General features: G+C 40.7%; 1 protein-coding gene across 5 annotated transcripts in view; it reads right to left on the bottom strand.

Annotated features, from left to right (window-relative positions):
• DYM (dymeclin) overlaps positions 1 to 18,929 on the bottom strand; it is a 165,673-nt gene that overhangs the window by 37,108 nt on the left and 109,636 nt on the right. For all 5 annotated transcript variants that reach the window (XM_081929707.1, XM_081929711.1, XM_081929708.1 and 2 more), the window contains one exon: positions 6,146 to 6,328. In XM_081929707.1, coding sequence (XP_081785833.1) covers positions 6,146 to 6,328 — 183 coding nt within the window. The remainder of the gene's footprint in view (positions 1 to 6,145; positions 6,329 to 18,929) is intronic.

Below are 18,929 nucleotides of genomic sequence, written 5' to 3'. Positions count from 1 at the left end.
AATGTACATATGCATACTTCAGCAATACTGCATAGCAGCTAAAAGACCGCAAAGTTCAGCGAATTTTCAGCTTCTGTTCCTATCTGCCACATTCCTTTTTTTTGACTACTGAAGCAGGAACAAATTTTCCTAAGAAAACAGGAAATCGCAGGAGTAATGATTGCTTTGGGTTTTTATTTAATCTTCATGATAATTCTCAGAACCATGATGACTACATTGGCTAGTTTATCTTACACACCAAGGCCTATACGATAATGTTTTGCAATATCACATAAAGGAAGGTAGATCTAGAAATGCCGTTGACACATCTCTAAACATGCAATCTTGAGAAGTTAGGTAGACCTATCTTAAGAAGAGAAACAATGCCCATGTCATTGAAGGCAGTTAACATTCCTTTGATAATCGTCTGCCAAGGACTAGGAAATGGTTTACTGCATGGCAATAATGTTCTTGGGATGCTTTTGCAATGCAGAGCTAGGCACCCAACTGAAGCTGTTAAGCCTAATTAGGCCCTTACAACCTATTAGTAAAACAAAAGAGAGCTGATGGTTTGATTACTCCAGGATTCAAATGAGACATACTGTTGCTGCAGGCAAGTACAGACATTACTTCTCTTTTGGAGTAGGGAGACCTGCCAGGCTTGCAAAGAAGACTTTTCAGAATATGCTTAAAGTAGAAAGTGAACAAAATTCAACAGAAAAGCATCCCTTCCTGTAAAAAAATAACTGATCTGCTGATCCTAATTACCGCCCACTGCAAATCCTAAGCAAATATTTTAGAAAGGTAAAGGGACCCCTGACCATTAGGTCCAGTCGTGACCGACTCTGGGGTTGTGGCGCTCATCTCGCTTTATTGGCCGAGGGAGCTGGGATACAGCTTCCAGGTCATGTGGCCAGGATGACTAAGCCCCTTTGGCGAACCAGAGCAGCGCACGGAAACGCCGTTTACCTTCCCGCCAGAGCAGTACCTATTTATCTACTTGCACTGTGACGTGCTTTCGAACTGCTAGGTTGGCAGGAGCAGGGACCGAGCAACGGGAGCTCACCCTGTTGCAGGGATTCGAACCGCCGACTTTCTGATTGGCAAGTCCTAGGCTCTGTAGTTTAACCCACAGCGCCACCTGTGTCCCCTAAGCAAATGTCTTGTAAAGGTTTTAATTACCACAAACCTTAACCTATAATAATAATAATAATAATAATAATAATAATAATAATAATAATAATAAAAAAATTATTTATATCCCGCCCTCCCCAGCCGAAGCTGGGCTCAGGGCGGCTAACAACAATCAAAATAGTCCAACATTCTAAAAACATTCATTATAAAATTAATTAAAATCAAATTAAGATCAAATTAATGGCAACCATCAAGCAAAATTCTGTGCAGATTGCCAGAGGAGGGGGTCAGGCTGCGCCCTGACCAAAGGCCTGGTGGAACAGCTCTGTCTTGCAGGCCCTGCGGAAAGATGTCAGGTCCCGCAGGGCCCTAGTCTCTTGTGACAGAGCGTTCCACCAGATTGGAGCCGCGGCCGAGAAAGCCCTGGCTCTAGTTGAGGCCAGCCTAACTTCTCTGTGGCCTGGGATCTTTAGGATGTTTTTATTTGCAGACCTTAAATTTCTCTGTGGGGCATACCAGGAGAGGCGGTCCCGTAGGTACGAGGGTCCTTGGCCGTATAGGGCTTTAAAGGTTAAAACCAGCACCTTAAACCTGATCCTGATCTACCCTTTTGTAGACCTGTGAGCCAATACTTCTGTTCTGAGCATCCTCAGAGCTGTTTCCTTGAAGGCTACACCTCCAACAAATTCAAAGCACATTGATGAATGAGGCCATCTAGTTTCTTTTCACCACCTCCATTCTCTTTCTTCTCCCTACCTCTCTCCTTCCCATTAGAGTGATTAAAGCATTTCACATACAGTATCATAGTAATCCAACAACGTATTTGCAAGGTATGTCAGTTTATCCTCATGCTGTGGTGAGAGGGAGGCTGAGTCAGAGCGCAGCTTGCCTAAAACCACCTACTGAGTTTATGGCAAATATAAGATTTGAACAGTGGACTTTTCATTCATCAGTGCTATACAAGCTCTCACTATCATCACCTTTTTGGTGGCAGGAAAAAGTGATGTTTATTAGTGCACTAACAAAGTTTCCTGGGGCTGTTTTGGGGTTGTTTTGTTCTTTTTTATGGTAGAATGTAGCTGCGTTTAAATTTTAAATGTGTTGGAAGTTTCTTAGAATAATAAATAAAAATAGCAATACAAGCCCACGAAAAATAGAAGGTAGAGGGTAGACCCACATACACAGATTTTGCAGTGTTCAGTGTATCGGTCATGGGAAAGCTACTCTCTAATGGTATCGGATGCTCAGGAATCGCAAGTAACTCCTTATTTTAATGCAACAAGTCTTATTAAGTCCTCATAAATTAACAAATCTGTGTTCACAGTAAGTTAACATCCTGCCTACAAAGACATCCTTAAGAGCCAACAGCTAGCAACTGCAGCAAACAGCTGTAGTCATTCTTAACTTGATTTCCCCCCACTTTTTGAAATGCTTTTCAAGTTCCTTATAAGAATTACCCATCTTGCAGGAAGATCCTCAATACAACAACAACAAAATAAGTAACCAACTTTGTGTAACATTTAGGATATCAGTACACCATTGACAATTACCAGTAAGAAAGTGCATACCACATCCCTCAAAATGGGAATCCATTTACTTCTGGAACAGGCTTGAGCCGTAAATGAAAACAGAAATCATTCTATTCCTGGTTGCTAAGTGAACCATATGTTTTCTATCTGCACCAAATCAGAGTTGTAGCTCAGTCCCACAACTCCAGGCAGAATTATTATGCAAATAATGTACGAATACCCAAGTTTATGAATATGAGCAGCACAGCATACCTCATTTGTGTAGGTATTTTTTCTCTGTCCCAGCCAAACTTCCAGGGACAGTTATAGGGTGATGCGCAATCTTCCAGCTGCCCTCTTTTACAACACCAGGGAATACTGACATCCACTTCAACTAGAGAAAAGTGATAGCTCAGACGGTAGAGCATGAGACTCTTAATCTCAAGGTCTTGGGTTCAAGCCCCATTTGGGGCAAAAAGATTCCTGCACTGCAGGAGGTTGGACTAGATGATCCTTGCAGTCCCTTCCAACTCTACAATTCTATGATTCTATAACAGTAAATGTTTTATAGGATGTATGGGAAAGCAGAACAGCTGATGTTCTGGCTTTTTCTTAATTGTTTTAAAGTTATATATTCTGCAACTCTGGTATGATTATTTTAATACACACACACACACTTATTTTGATGTAAAACACGCCTGTAGATGGAAAGGCTGGTGGAAAATATCTTAAATAAATATGTTTGAAAAGATTGGAATGGCTTTTGTTTCTTTTTTTTAAACAGAAATGTCTGGCAAAATATTTCTATAAAATCAGTTTATCAAATAATGGCTGTAATGACATTTGACAGATTGCCTTACTGAAATATTTTTGCTAGACAGTTATTAATAAATTGTGATTTCCAGTGTTTAGTGTAGATCCAGCCTTTTCCAGTTATTGTTATATTTTTGGTTGGCTCTCAGATTCTGCTTTTTTGAGGGCTTTCAGACTTTTTTTTGGCATGTGCTATACAAGTTATCTGACGTTTTTTGCACAAATAAGAATGGATGTATTTGTTCCAATAAACTGATGATAATATACCATCATTGCAATTGATGATGATTATTTTCCTATATAGGCTTTGATTGGGGGATTGGATAAAGCATTAGTGATTCATTGGCTGATAATGTTTTAATTAGACATTTTTTAGCTTTTTAAAATATGCTGTTTCAGGTGCCCCTTTTTGGCAGAGAATGCAATGTATAACTGATTAAAACAAGCAAACAAACAAACAAATAAATCTATCTCTCCTGCAGTAATCAGAGTGCCTGCTCTGCCACCTCCTGTCTTGTCTGGTGTCTCTGCAAGAGGAAAAGCAGATATTCTTACCACAGCAGCCTTCAAGAAAAGTATGATATATTTAAAAACCTCCTTTTTCATTGCAGCTGCTGTTCTGTGCCACCTGATAGTTCCACAAGGGCTCATGAGAATAGAATTAGAAGTATAGTATAAAAAAACAAAGGCAACGTAAAACATTTTTTAAACTTTAGTGTTGAACTGTTGAACAGCTGAACTGATCAATTCAGAAACACAATGGTTCACCATAAAGGTAAAGGTAAAGGTACCCCTGCCCGTAAGGGCCAGTCTTGACAGACTCTGGGGTTGTGCGCCCATCTCACTTAAGAGGCCAGGGGCCAGCGCTGTCCGGAGACACTTCCGGGTCACGTGGCCAGCGTGACAAAGCTGCATCTGGCGAGCCAGAGCCGCACACGGAAACGCCGTTTACCTTCCCGCTATAAAGCGGTCCCTATTTATCTACTTGCACCCGGAGGTGCTTTCGAACTGCTAGGTTGGCAGGCGCTGGGACCGAGCAGCGGGAGCGCACCCCGCCACGGGGATTCGAACCGCCGACCTTTCGATCGGCAAGTCCTAGGCACTGAGGCTTTAACCCACAGCGCCACCTGCGTCCCTCATGGTTCACCATAGGACTATCTAAATGGGAAGGTCGGGTGGAAGGCTAATAAATTTCATTGCCATCACTCCTTCTGTACACTTTCCAGGAGGGACAGCTGACAACCTGCAGGGGACGAGTTTGGTTCTGAGGCTCCCAGTTGCTTATTTCTAACCTACAGTCAAACCAAACAGGACACTGCGATATCTCTGACTGCAGATCTGTAATAAAAGCTGTGGAAGGACCTTCTAAATTCATTGTGAACTACAGCACATATTATTATTTTTTAAAACAAAACAAAAAACAAAACAACCTCTCCCCCTTTTCCTGATGGGTATCACTCCCAATGCTGCTGTTTGGCCCTCAGATGAAAAACTTACAGGTACTATCCTACCTCCACAGTCCTTATCAGATTCAGGCTTACATGGAGTTTATCTATTAGGGATTATATTTTGGATAGCATTACCAGTCCAGTTTGATAAGCTGCTTTGTCACTTTCTCAGCTGCTCAGCTGTTTCCACCTTAGTAATTAATTCTGGCAAGCCACTAGGTCCCTGAACTTTTTCACAAAGAGCTCAGATCTTATACAGTGGTACCTCGGGTTAAGAACTTAATTCGTTCCGGAGGTCCGTTCTTAACCTGAAACTGTTCTTAACCTGAGGTACCACTTTAGCTAATGGGGCTTCCTGCCGCCGCCCAATTTCTGTTCTCATCCTGAAGCAAAGTTCTTAATCCGAGGTACTATTTCTGGGTTAGCGGAGTCTGTAACCTGAAGCGTCTGTAACCTGAAGCGTCTGTAACCTGAGGTACCATGGTAAATGTTTCTCTGGACAGATCTAAGATCTCTGGATCTCTAAAAAATAAATTCTTGTAACCACACATCTGTCTAGTGGCAAAACCTGTGTGCTATGCTTTACTACCATAGTATAGGTAGCATCAGACAGAGAGATGAGACAGCAGGGGTAACTATTGCCTTGGCTACCTGGTCCTCATAACAAGTATGTATGACCTTGAATCTGAAGCATATTTGAATCTGAATCTGAATAGCATATTTTCCTCTCCCCTCTCCAACCTTTTGTGGGTGTTTGGATATAATGCTGCAGGCATTTATCTGTTTTTTTTTATTTCTGTACAATTCCCACAGGATTTAGATGCTTTATACATAATTGACCACTTTCCCCCTATGTGTATGATGTGAGAACCACATGCATCTGTGCAAAAATGAAATAAAAATACAAATAGCTTTCCACAATGAATGTAACAATTGTAAAAGCAAAATCCACATCTACAAAAAGTAGGAGTTTAAGAACCTAGCAGTTCGAAAGCACGTCAAAGTGCAAGTAGATAAATAGGTACCGCTCCAGCGGGAAGGTAAATGACATTTTTGTGCGCTGCTCTGGTTCACCAGAGGCAGCTTAGTCATGCTGGCCACATGACCCGGAAGCTGTACGCCAGCTCCCTCGGTCAATAAAGGGAGATGAGCAGCGCAACCCCAGAGTCGTCTGCGACTGGACCTAACGGTCAGGGGTCCCTTTACCTTTACCTATAAAGGGCATTGTAGAAGATCAGTTCGTAAGAGTTTATTTTTACTTACCAGATCTATATTCTGCATTACATCTTGGAAAGAGGGGTGGGTTCGAAATTGCTCAAAGAGATCCCGCTTATAAAGCAGTGCATATACTAAGTTAGGGTTATGATGTAGTGAGTTTGTCAAGCAAGAGTTGATTATCTCTAGCATCATTCGAATGACTTCTTCAATCACATTCAGGTCCTGTGCCTATAAGAAACAAGTAGATGTCTATTAGGCAGAATAGAAAAAAATATTATCCAGGCACGGTTTCCAATGGTGATTATCCACAGGCAAACAGACTGTATTTAATCTCGTAGATTCTAACTAAGTAGTGGCACCTTTTAGCAGACCAATTTTACTTATTTTCCATGCTTTATTCTGTGGGTCTAATATGGCAATACATCTCAGCCCAACTAGTCTATCCGGCAGCAGTGCTGAAAATTTTCCATTTCAAAAGGTGGATCTTCATCCTTCAATGAAGTGTATTATTTTACCATTAAAACAGAAAAAAAATCACTATGCTCTGTCATGAATAACTTTAGTGCCAGCTAGGGCAGACAGTATTGTCTGGGTTCCCGGAAACTCTGTGGCTCCTGACAAGCTTATCAGTGTTCCTCAGTGATAAGATCAGTAAGGGCAGACAAACTAAAATGGTCAGAAGCAGCCTGATAAAAGTACATGTTATTATTTTATGTAAACCACTGTAGGGATCTTTCTGGGTCAAAGTTGAGGAGAAATATCAAATAAATATCTGGATAAGAATAGTCTAGACATGCTGATCCACAATCTTGTAGCCCATCATCATCATCATCTCACTCTTCTTCATTCAAAGATCAAAGGGTGGTTCACAACATAAAAATACAAAAATGAGAAAATAAAATATGTTTTAAAACAAAAACAAACCAATACCAAACTACCCGCACAAACACAAACGCAAACACACTAGTATGTTTAATCAGAGAAAAGCCTGGTTACAAAGAAATGTTTTCACCTAGTACCTAAAGAAATGTAATGAAGGCACAGGGAGAGCATTCAACAAATGGGGAGCCACCACAGAGAAGGCCCGCTCTCATGTTGCCACCCCTCTGGGCCTCTGCTGGTACAGAACACTGTTGTAGGATGACAGACAGTACCTCAGAATGCAGTCATAGAACACAGATAAAGTTATTTGTCTAACACCTCCTCTCCCATATCATCTGTCCCAGGCCCTGTGGGATGCATGCAAGAGACCTTTCTTTGGCTCCCTGACTGTGAACTCTGCTTCTGGAAGTTCTGGTGGCAGAGACTGTGATGAGTTTCTGCTGCCAAGCAAAAACATTCTTATTTTTCTAGGCATTTGGGGGTGAACCAATGAGGCCACTTTCTGCTTTCAGTATTTTCAGGCTGTTATTTTCTGTGTTTTAATAATTATTTTATGACATTCTGGAAACCATCTTCGGATCACTATAATGGCACCACTTTGGAAATTATGCAGATGGTGTAGGTGCCTCTACATTTTTAATCCCATGTATTCAAGATGACTCAAATTACACTGAGGCTATAAGAACGTGCATGGAAATGTTGTAAGCTTTCTCAGCGAAAAGGCACAATAGGAAGTTATAAGTAAGTAATTTCCTTCTTAAATGAAAAGGTAGAGAACTTGAGGAGCCATGAATTCATGTCATTTGTGGTATGAACACCCATTCCTCAAAGCCTTCCCCCCTCGCAGAATTCTAATAAATCTTGGTCAATGGTTATTTAATAACAGGTCTGCATGATACTCTTAACCTCAAAATGGATCATAATAGCAAGTGACAGACAAAATAGAATTCTCTCAGAACACCGGAAGAGCACTCTGTTTTATGGTCTTATTTACAAGGCTGAGCTATACCCCAATACAAATACCATGAAATAACTCTCCAAGTTCTTCAATGCAAAAACTTTCTTGGGGTAAATTTAAACAATGGGCTCCTGGGGACGGGGATGGGGTTACACAAACAAAGAGCCAAAGACAGTAAGTGGATGAAAGGTGAAATACGTGAAGGAAAAACTGCATTTCATTGCTGTCTATACATCAGGCACCTCTACATCTAGACATGGCGTCAGGACAGATATAAACAAGGTGATGAAAACATTTCATGTTCATCACCTTGTGTAATAACTTGTGCAGCAGCTTCAAAACAATCGAAACAGATTTTTTCTCTTTCTCTAAGACAAGACAATGGTTCAAATGAGAAATGCTTTACAAGCTTTTTTCTCCGATGTAACAGCTGCTCTCCATGCAGAAAGATATATAATTAAACTGGTATTTTTGCACCACATAGTTTGGGTGTTTGTAACAGTTGGGACCCCCCCCCCCCAAACTACTGAACCTTCTAACTCTGATATAATTGAGACCGGTGCTGATTAATATCCCAAGATACTATAATATTTTTTTTTAGCTGGCAGCCATTCTTGGAGTCAATTACTGATTTTTAAGACAACACAATAGGCCAGAAGTATGCAGGCAAGATTCTCAAAAAGAATATTTTTCCAGATCATACCTCAACAGGGCATACACCCCAGAAGTTCACAGGCTGTTTTAGGACATGTGTATGTATGTATGTATGTATGTATGTATGTTTGTTTGTTTGTATGTATGTGTGTATATATGTGTGTGTGTGTGAGTGTGTGTATACACACACACACACACACACACACACACACACACGGATGCCACCAGCATTTCCTGGGCTCAGTACATTGTACTGAGTACACTGTACTCCTGCATCCCATTACTCCCTTACCATCGATTGACAAGAGCTGCTGCATATGTACATATATTAACTTTGCCTAGCCTACCTCACAAGGTTGTTGCAAATAGAAAAGGTGAAGAGGAGGAAAAACATACACAACCTCGAGCTGTACACTATGAGTCACAGTAGTGTGCCACAAAAACAAACTCTTGGGAGGCCAAAGCACTTTTTCAGCCAGGAGACTTCTTGCTTTATTTCTTCAGAATTCACTGTTTTGGTCTAATCAAAGGGCAAACTTAGAATAGGCATTCACACAGCAAGAAACAGAGAGGGCGAAATGCTGACTTCTGTGACAGCTTCTAATTCTTACACACACCTTTACATTTTGAGAACATAAAAGAGTGAACTGTGCTTACAATTTTAACCCGGGGGGGAAACGTGCTACAGCTATCAGAAATCACATCCAGAAATTCTTAAACTAGTTGTTCCAGAGCAGCAAGACTAATGGTTCACATCCAGTGTTCAATTTCTCGCCCAACTTCATTTAGCAGTGCATGTAATTAAAAAAATGGTGACATTCTGTTCAACGTCTAAGGAAACTTGGTCTAGTTAGTAAGTATAAGATAGTTTCCTTGATTTAGAGTTATTACGAGAGAAGCATATGTATTTTGTTTGCAGTAATTCTGGGAAGTTTCCAAGAATTTCCAGAATTTCCTGCATTTTTAACAAGAAACTAAAACCTTCCAACAAAACTGATGTGGGGGAGGAAAGAAGAAAAAAGGAAGTGCGCAGAAAGCTGAATTCAGGTCCAAAGCCAACTTTTCAGTGATAAGAGCTCTGTTGTGCGTATGTAACAGATTTGTTGACACACGTACATAATGCTTCCAGACCACACTTTGCTGCCTTAAAGACAGGACATTAAAATAACCACCATCCCCTTTGAACCCATTGGTTTTGCAACTATGGGTAGGACCTGCCTCCTTTAAGGATCTGTATTAATTTTAGTGGACCATCAACACACATTCTTTCTGATTAGCCTAGAAGAGTAAGGACTAATGCCCACCAGCCAGTGCCTTTGGACAATGTTGCCCCATACCAATTCTATGTACAATGACCACATCAAAACAACTCATCAAAGGAACGTTAGACTAGACCTCCTGGATCAGACCAAAGGTTCATCTTGCCCAGCCAAGATTGTGGCCAACCAAGTATCTATGGAAGGTCCACAAGAGGGACATAATGGCAATGCTCCTACATGACAGCTGGTGTTTCAACAGACAAAACGTGTCAAGGAAACTGAGGAGTGAGAACTAATTCTGACACAATATATTCCTCTTCACAACTGCTTTGGGAATAGTTCCCATGAAAGAATACACCTGGAAAACATTACATTGTAAGCAGAGAGACAAACACACACAGAGAGAGACATAGAATGTTCCAGGAATGAACTATGAGCAGGATGCTGAATTCCTGCCATCGCCTATTAGAGACCTTCCCTGGGAAATCCATGTAGATTTTCAATTCCAACATCATATTTTCCACATGGGAATGATTCTAAAACAGATTGCATGGAAGCAAATGTTTGAAGAGGCCTTGGGATGCGAAACTATATATACATGCATATGTATATGTATATATGTATATATCTAGGCTCCAGCATACACAAATCAGCAAGATGGCGGTGATGGCAATGGTTGTGGCAGGTTTGCAGACCCCATTAAGGTTTGGCAGTACCCACTTCAAACCTCTTAGTGGCTACAAGGATTTATATACACATCAGCTGCCAGAGCAAGTTCAACTAATGTAGGACAGGAGGACAGCACAGCAAAAAAAAAGAAAGAAAAAGAAAGACTATCCAAACTTAAATACATACTTAAAAGATTTTTGAGTGATTAGTGCTGCAGAAGAGAAATAATTCAATATGACTTGATGGAGTTCTACTTCTCCATGGGCAATCTCAATTTTCAACCATTTTTAAAAAGCTGAATTACAACAGAATGCATTTTTTTTAAAGATCATATGTGAATCCTTAATTCCTTGTGGAGATGGAAGAATATGAGACAGCGTTCTGCAGAATACACTGAAGGCCAGTTCAATTCTCAGCAGCAATGGGATTGGGGCGGGTGCATGTTTGATGTGCTTGGTACACAAGGATCAGCAATTCTAACACTCCTCTGCCAGATATGATCTGCATTAACAATGTAGACAAACCACACACAAATGAGAAGTTGGGGAGCAAAAGCATGTTTTATGAAACTAGCAGAACATGCCTACACGTGTCAACTCAAAAGTAGTTCCTATTAAGTAAATGTGTGGGGGTCGAGGCCTTTAAAAGTTTTTTGTATTCTGGGGCCCAGGGAGAGGGGACAGGGAAATTCAAGTATTCTCTCTAATTCATGCTTTACCATTTCCAGCAATTAGGAATAAAGCTTCTCCGAGCAGCAATATTTTTTTCCTGACTCAGGCCTGGAAAGCTTACAGGACAGTTTTTCTTTTCTCTCCCCCCCCCCCCCATGATCGCAGAATTTTTGAATTTTATTGATATTGATGTTGCATTCTTTGTTGTATTTCATGCTGTTTTATGCTTTTTTAAGTCACATTTTAATCAATGTTTTATATTTGCTGTTAGTTGCCCTGAGCCTGGTTTTTAAACCGGGAAGGGTGGGGTATAAATAAAAATTTATAATTATTATTATTATTGTTAAAAATAAATTTAAAAAGACCATGAACAATCAGGTTAGTTACTTCCAAAACATTGTTCAATCAAACATGAGAAAGGTAATAATGACAAGTAAAGAAGTGAAAAGTGTTTAAGTTGTGTGCAAAAACTGTTTCAATATCAGCTTCTAAAAATACAATATAGGGGTTAAATTAGAAAAATCATCTACTTACCATTGCTCAGCCAGTGTGCACAATCCAACACAGACTTAAGCACTCTTAACTTTGCAATGGATTGTGGCCAATAACTTTATTGGGATTGGGAGTATTCTATATACAGTGGTACCTCTAGTTACGTATTTAATTCGTTCTGGAGGTCCGTTCTTAACCTGAAACTGTTCTTAATCTGATGCACCACTTTAGCTAATGGGGCCTCCTGCTGCTGCCGCGCCGCCGGAGCACGATTTCTGTTCTCATCCTGAATCAAAGTTCTTAACCCGAGGTAATATTTCTGGGTTAGCGGAGTCTGTAACCTGAAGTGTATGTAACCCGAGGTACCACTGTATATGCATTTCTTGAAGAAAATGTTATCTGGCCATCACTTAAAGAGCTTAATAAACTGCAAAGTATTTACTACTTAATACCATAGTTTTAATCATTTTTATTCTTCATTTTAAATTGTCTATATTAACAATACATCAGTATAGGTTTTGTTTGTTTTAGAATGAATTCTACTTAAATGTGACAATATTTTGGGTATCCTCCCCAAATGTATCAAGTTGTAAATAAAATTGAATAATATTTAGTCATACAGTATTTTAAGGCTGCAATTGTAGGGACACAAACAGAGCAAGATACTGTACAAAATTGAATGTTTTAAACATAATATCTAGCTATGAAGGCATAAGTACTTATCTTTAGGACTGTCCCTTTATTTTACCATTTGTCATTTCGTGTATACACGGACATAAAAAAAAATTCCACACACAGCATTTACGCCTTCCCTTAAAGCTTTCTCTCAATAGACCGGTTGAAGGTACAAACAGGAAGGGAAAGTTGGGGCAGATTTGGGAGAGCTGTGATAGCAAGGACACACAACTATTGTTTTAGATTAAGTGTTGTTGTTGATGACATTCCATCTTATTTTTAAAGCTTATTATCCGCAGGATTCTGGATAAGAGCTGAATGCAAATTCAGGCTATTCAACTTCCTGAGTCTAGAGTTGAAACTAAGACTGGATAAACTGCAGAAAAAATGTTTTGTCCCCCCTAAAGGAAGGATATAAGAACAGTTCTGATACATCCTTTCCTTTATAGCCATATTTGACATATTGGAAAAGGAATCAGGTATCTATCCTAATGCAATCTGGCTGTGATCCCAACCCCCAACCCCCACATAACCCTTTCCCACAAATACACACTGGGGGAAAATGTGTTGCACTTGTGTCTCTATTATTGTCTAAGTCAGCCTTCCCCAACCTAGTGCCCTCCAGGTCGCACTATAACAACAACTCCCATCACCTCAATCAGCACAACAAATAATATTTGAAAACAATCTGAACAAACCATGGATAAACTGATCAGAGTTTAGTTCAGGATGACGTGCTAAACTGTGGTTAATCGAAAATCGAAGTGATTGCATTGAAAGAACGAGAGCACAGAAGTCCAATTCTCGCCACATTTCTGTCTGATAAACTACAATATATTGTGATGTTTTAATGTAGCCATTGACTTGAACTAGCCAGGTAATGATGCAAATGCAAACTACTAGTATTATTAAATTGTAAATGGTGAAATAAAATATCCTGGAAATGACATTGTTTAAGAATAGGATTCAAGGTATGTCTATACACCAGCTGTTTTATTCTTGTATAAAACACTTACAGTGGTACCTCGGGTTAAGTACTTAATTCGTTCCGGAGGTCCGTTCTTAACCTGAAACTGTTCTTAACCTGAAACACCACTTTAGCTAATGGGGCCTCCAGCTGCCGCCGTGCCACCGGAGCATGATTTCTGTTCTTATCCTGAAGCATTATTTCTGGGTTAGCGAAGTTTGTAACCTGAAGCGCAAGTAACCTGAAGTGTATGTAACACGAGGTACCACTGTACTGTACACAAGAGCCTGGAAAAGGACACCTGATGCAATGGATACGAACCATGGAGCATCTCTGAATGTCTAGCAATGTACATTTTTCATTCATACTTTACACATCCATGCTGAATAAAGTCAAGATTTCCCAAGCAACAATAATTTGGACAAACCACAACACCTTTCCAATCATACACACAAGCAAAAAAATTTCACTTGGTTTTATTGATCTAATTTCAAACACATCAACCTACTCTGCCAGTCTTTATTTGTAGAGCCAGATTTTCACAGTTGCTTTCCCCTCCCCCCTTTCTTAGATCCTGCACAGTCCAGCAAAGTCATCAGCATCTATAATGGTGCCAGTCCAACTGTGAGCAATTTTGCGTATTAAAAATATCCCAAATATCCTCAATTGTGAGAGAGGGCGTTTCAATATAGAAAAAGTTGTCGGCAGGAAGAATGGCCTACCTCCTTCTGGCAAAAGACTCCAAAACCATTCAACTAACGTGCACTCAAAAAGTGTCCTTTGAAAGGTCATGGCAGACTGCCACAGGAAAGATTATTTATTTTCATGTAGGATGTGCTGGACTTCAGATTCTAAGATTTTTTCCTACCTTGCCCTATGCTGCAAACCCTTCTGCCATATCAAAGGAGCTGAGCCAATGGGCAGCCAGAGAGTTGTGGCACTTTGGACGCATGCCAGGCCCTCCAATGCCACAAAAGAGCTCGCAAGTGACTAGCTCCTAATCATTTATTTATTGCGTTCATATCCCACTTCTTTCTCCAAGGAGCTCAAGGTGGCATACATGGTCCTCCCACTCCTCATTTAATCCCCAGAGCAACCCTGTGAGGTAGGCTAGGCTGAGAGGAAGTGACTGGCTTCATGACCAAGTGAGCTTCATGGCCAAGTGAGGATGTGAACCCTGGTCTTTCCAGGTCCTAGTCTGACACTCTAACCACTACACCAAAAGGCCTTCTGTGACATCCAAGACAGGACCAGTGGTCAGGGATGATGGGAATTGTAGTCTCAAAACATCTGGAGGGTGGGGGTTGGCCTATGCCTGCATTAATGCAATAGCATCAAGTGAAAGAAATTACAAAAATGAGAAGATATCTGAGGTTGGGGGTGGGGGGAATTGCAAGAGTATAAAGAGGTTCAAAGACACTCATGGTCTGTCATACTGATGGCTACTCAGGTGTTTATAATTTGCTGCACAGGGGAAATAAATGAAATGCTAAGGATGCAATGGGGGGTGTCGTGGAGACCTTGCCCTACCTTAGCAGACATGCTTTTTAAAGTGACAACAGAGTTGAGCTCTGTGGTTTTTGTACATGTGAGAGAAAACCATCACACTGCATTTTGCATACCCACACTGGAGCCACTTAATTACCCTAAAAAAATAATAATCATGTCAGTCTGGGATGGTTGTTAACTCCAAAGTTAAAAGCAACAACTCAAGGCTAAGATTTCTGAAGAACCTTAATTAACAAACTGTAATAAGAAAGAGCCAAGAGAAAAAGAGAGATGAACTGTTCAATGCAAAACACACAAAGAGACTGGACTTCATATTTCAGGAAAATCCAATTAAGTTTTTTCTCTCCCTCAGGGCAGTGTAACATGAGTTGCTCTATGACTCCGATACACAAGCAAGCAGAAAGAACAGTGTGGGAACTGGAAAAACTCATGATCATGACCACTTCTTTATTTCCCCCAGGCTGTATGTTGGCAAAAGTAGCAAGCCTGTGGCCTACCCCACCCCAGCGCAAGGAAAAGAGAAAAGTTAAAAATGCTAGAAACCAGTTTTAAGTTCTTTAAGTTATAAGTCAATCTAGTTCCTCTAGAAACAATATTATCACAGTGTGAGAGGAAGGCATTCTTATGGAGGCACAACCTACTCTGTGATTATCCCCCAAGCTTGCAGGCCAGTTCTTGTGTGGTATTTGGATTAGGGGAGGCCAGAGTGTATACTGTGGCTGGTTACTGCTGCGTGCTAAAGAAACACTGAAATAACTACTCTTTTATTGCGATTTGAGTCTCCTCTTCATACACTGAAGCACGTGGTACATGTCTGCACAGCTCTGTTGCATCGCTTGTCCTTTAGTCTATCCTCCAGATGAGAAAGAGTTCCATTAATTGAACTGCTCTTCTTTAAACTTACTAGGATAAAGTCTGAGAATGCAAGCTCTAGAACATGGGTTCCACCAAACATGGCTTTTGTTCCTGGCAAAGCTCTGACCAGATTTGGACTTCTCATAATTTCCTGCAACAGTTCCTATCCTTTCTAATCTGCTTGTCTGTTCAACATACATATGTGGACACCTGGCAACATCATAGGAAGTTATTAGCAGCTGATACTATTTATACTGCTAAAGGAAGCTGTACCTTGTCCTTTTCATATACACTAAAGTTCTGGAGTGTTTACCCAGGGAATGGCCATGGTAGAAGAGTTCAGGCATTCCAGCTAACTAAGGGTGAAGCTAGCAAGGTGAACTAATGGTAACTAACTTGGGTGTTCGCTGGAACATGCATCATAGAGAGGGTTTGTGTACTCATCACTCAGCTGGGATGTCAACAGCATATTGCACCAATGCTCACTCACATGTCTTCCAGGAACAATTCAAAGGGTTGCTGTTGTTTATTTTAAAAATATATATAAAGCCCGAAAAGGCTAAGAAGGCCCAGGAATTTTAAAGATTCATCACATTCTTGTGCTTACATGTGGGTTATTGAGAATATATTAGACCTGAAATGACACCCATTGTCTTCAAGCGGTAGACTCGTAATCTGGTGAACCGGGTTCGATTCCCCGCTCCTCGAAATGCAGCTGCTGGGTGACCTTGGGCCAGTCACACCTCTCTGAAGTCTCTCAGCCCCACTCACCTCACAGAGTGTTTGTTATGGGGAGGAAGGGAAAGGAGAATGTTAGCCGCTTTGAGACTCCTTTGGGTAGTGATAAAGCGGGATATCAAATCCAAACTCTTCTCTTCTTCAAGGGCTTGATATAAGGTGCCAGTGATGACTTATATAAATGGAGATCACCTCTATGCGCCATCACAAGCTTTAAGAAATACCTTCTTATATTTACCATCTATATGCCAAGCTGGGACAGCAAGGGTATGAACCTCAGGATCCCTTCCAGGTCTATATTTCTACGATTCTGAGGAATTCCACTAGAGACTCACCAAAGCCAAGCAAGTGAAAGGTATCTTTTATTCAAAAAGATAACCAAGATCACAGTAAGATTAATGTTTTTTTCTTGGGGTTTTATGACTAACATATTGTTTCTCACCTGAATCTCTTGGGACGGGGGAGTAAATTAATTAAAATAAATGCTATGTTTCCTGCACACTTAGAAAAGTTACAAAAAAGCACACATGTTTTGCTGGCATGTGAGAAAAGAAAACATATAGCATGAAGCCACTGAAACATGTCTGAATAAAATGATAAAAATGAAAGAGTTAAGGAACAGAACTGATGTATCTGCCATGGTAATTCTTTGTGCCGGCTGTAAAATTCAGAATGCCACTTAAATCCACTGTCTGGAAAAGTAGCCAATGTGGAAAATGGTCCCCTATGGCCATCGCCTCATTATAAATTTGTTATTAATAAAGTAGTAGACGTCTTAGCTATCTGTGTGCATGGTTCTTTAGAGCCCCAGCCAGCACCATCAATGGCAAGGGATGATGGGAATTGAAGTCCAATAATAAGTGGGGGGACGATGACACAAATGGACATGGCTGTTCCTTGAGAAGCAAAAGGGGGAGAGCAATCACAAGATACAAAATTTTAAAAGAAACTCAAATAAAGGTTTTTAAAATTCTAAGTTTACAAAGACCTTTCAGGCACTGTAGCCGAAACTGCAGCTGTGAAACAGGCAATCTTCTAGGATCTGACTGGAATACCTGGCTCTGAAGGAGGACCACTATGGCCTTTTCTCAGAGTCTAGGCAAGGCAGGGAGGTGGACAACAACCCAGGGAATGGCAGCTGAGCTTGCTCTCCCCCCATTCAAAAATTCATCCAGCCCAGGACTTAGTTGGTGAGTGAGAGAGCAGCAGTGTCAGGCCTGTGAGAGGGGCTTCTGAGCCCTAGGGCACTCACCCAGTGCCCAACCTCATTGGCTGCTGGTGCCAGGCCTGTATTATCTCCGTCTAGCATTTCTCCTCTTCTTCCACCTTTCTTTAACCCAACCCTTCAGGCCCATTCCACATGTAGGCTGCTCCTTCTGGCAGCAGAAGTTCACATGCTTCATGCCAGCAGCATTGCTAGAAACTGACATCAGTGTGGGAGAAGCCCTGCTAATGATTCAGAATGGGAGAACATGCCATTTTCTCCTCAGGGATAAATAAATGCTGCCAGCTCCAACGGCTAAGCTGGAGCTGCAAACAAAAGCATTTTCAATCGCGTATTCTTCACGAGCTTGCAAAACTTGAGATGCAGATGCAAAACTCTCTTTTCAAAATGTGAATGCCGCTTTGTTCATTCATATAGTAATGGATGGAAGTTTCTTCAACAACTCTTGAAGTAGGAAGCTAGAAAATATGTTTGCTAACAAGTGTTAAGAGTTAGAGATAAATTTGTGGGAAAAGAGGCACCAAAGCTCATTCACAGTATTTCAAGGGAATACTTTGTATATTTGTGGCTGACAAATATAAGCCTAAACTGATACCCCAAACAATATAGAAGTGGGCAATAGACAGTGAACAGCAGGGCATTTAAAGGATACACTTTCTCTCAGCAGAGGGGTCTGTTTACATTGGTTTACAAGCGTCAGATGCCTGGAGCAAGTAAGAACAGCTACAGGCACACCCACAGTACCAGTACAGTTCATTAAACCTGAACCTACTACTATTTAAAACTACCTCGGTAGTGGCGCCTACTCTGTGGAACACCCTCCCAGCAGATGTCAAGGCAATAAGCAACTATCTTACTTTTAAAAGACATCTCAAGGTGGCTCTGTTTAGGGAAGTTTTTAATGTTTGATGCTGTATTGTATTTTTAATATTTGGTTGGAAGCCGCCCAGAGTGGCTGGAGAAACCCAGCCAGATGGGCGGGGTATAAATAATATATTATTATTATTATTATTATTACCTGTAGATAGTCATTGCTCCTAATTAGACTGGCACAAGAGGATAGGACAACTCTGCTAGTAGGTACCAGGTTACCGAAACACTGAGCATTGAAGCATTTTCTGAATGCTGTGTTCGCAAGATGTAAAAATGTAAAACGAAAACTGGTAACAGAATGGGAACACCTATGCTTCCTGGAGGACTATACTGGAGGACTGCCTACTTATTTTGAACATGTGACAAAAAGCATGAAGGTAAAATAAAATAAATAAATACTCC

Source organism: Podarcis melisellensis (genome assembly GCF_964234715.1).
Source record: "Podarcis melisellensis genome assembly, chromosome: 11".
Classification (NCBI taxonomy): domain Eukaryota; kingdom Metazoa; phylum Chordata; class Lepidosauria; order Squamata; family Lacertidae; genus Podarcis; species Podarcis melisellensis.
This window is presented reverse-complemented; position numbering and strand designations above follow the sequence as displayed.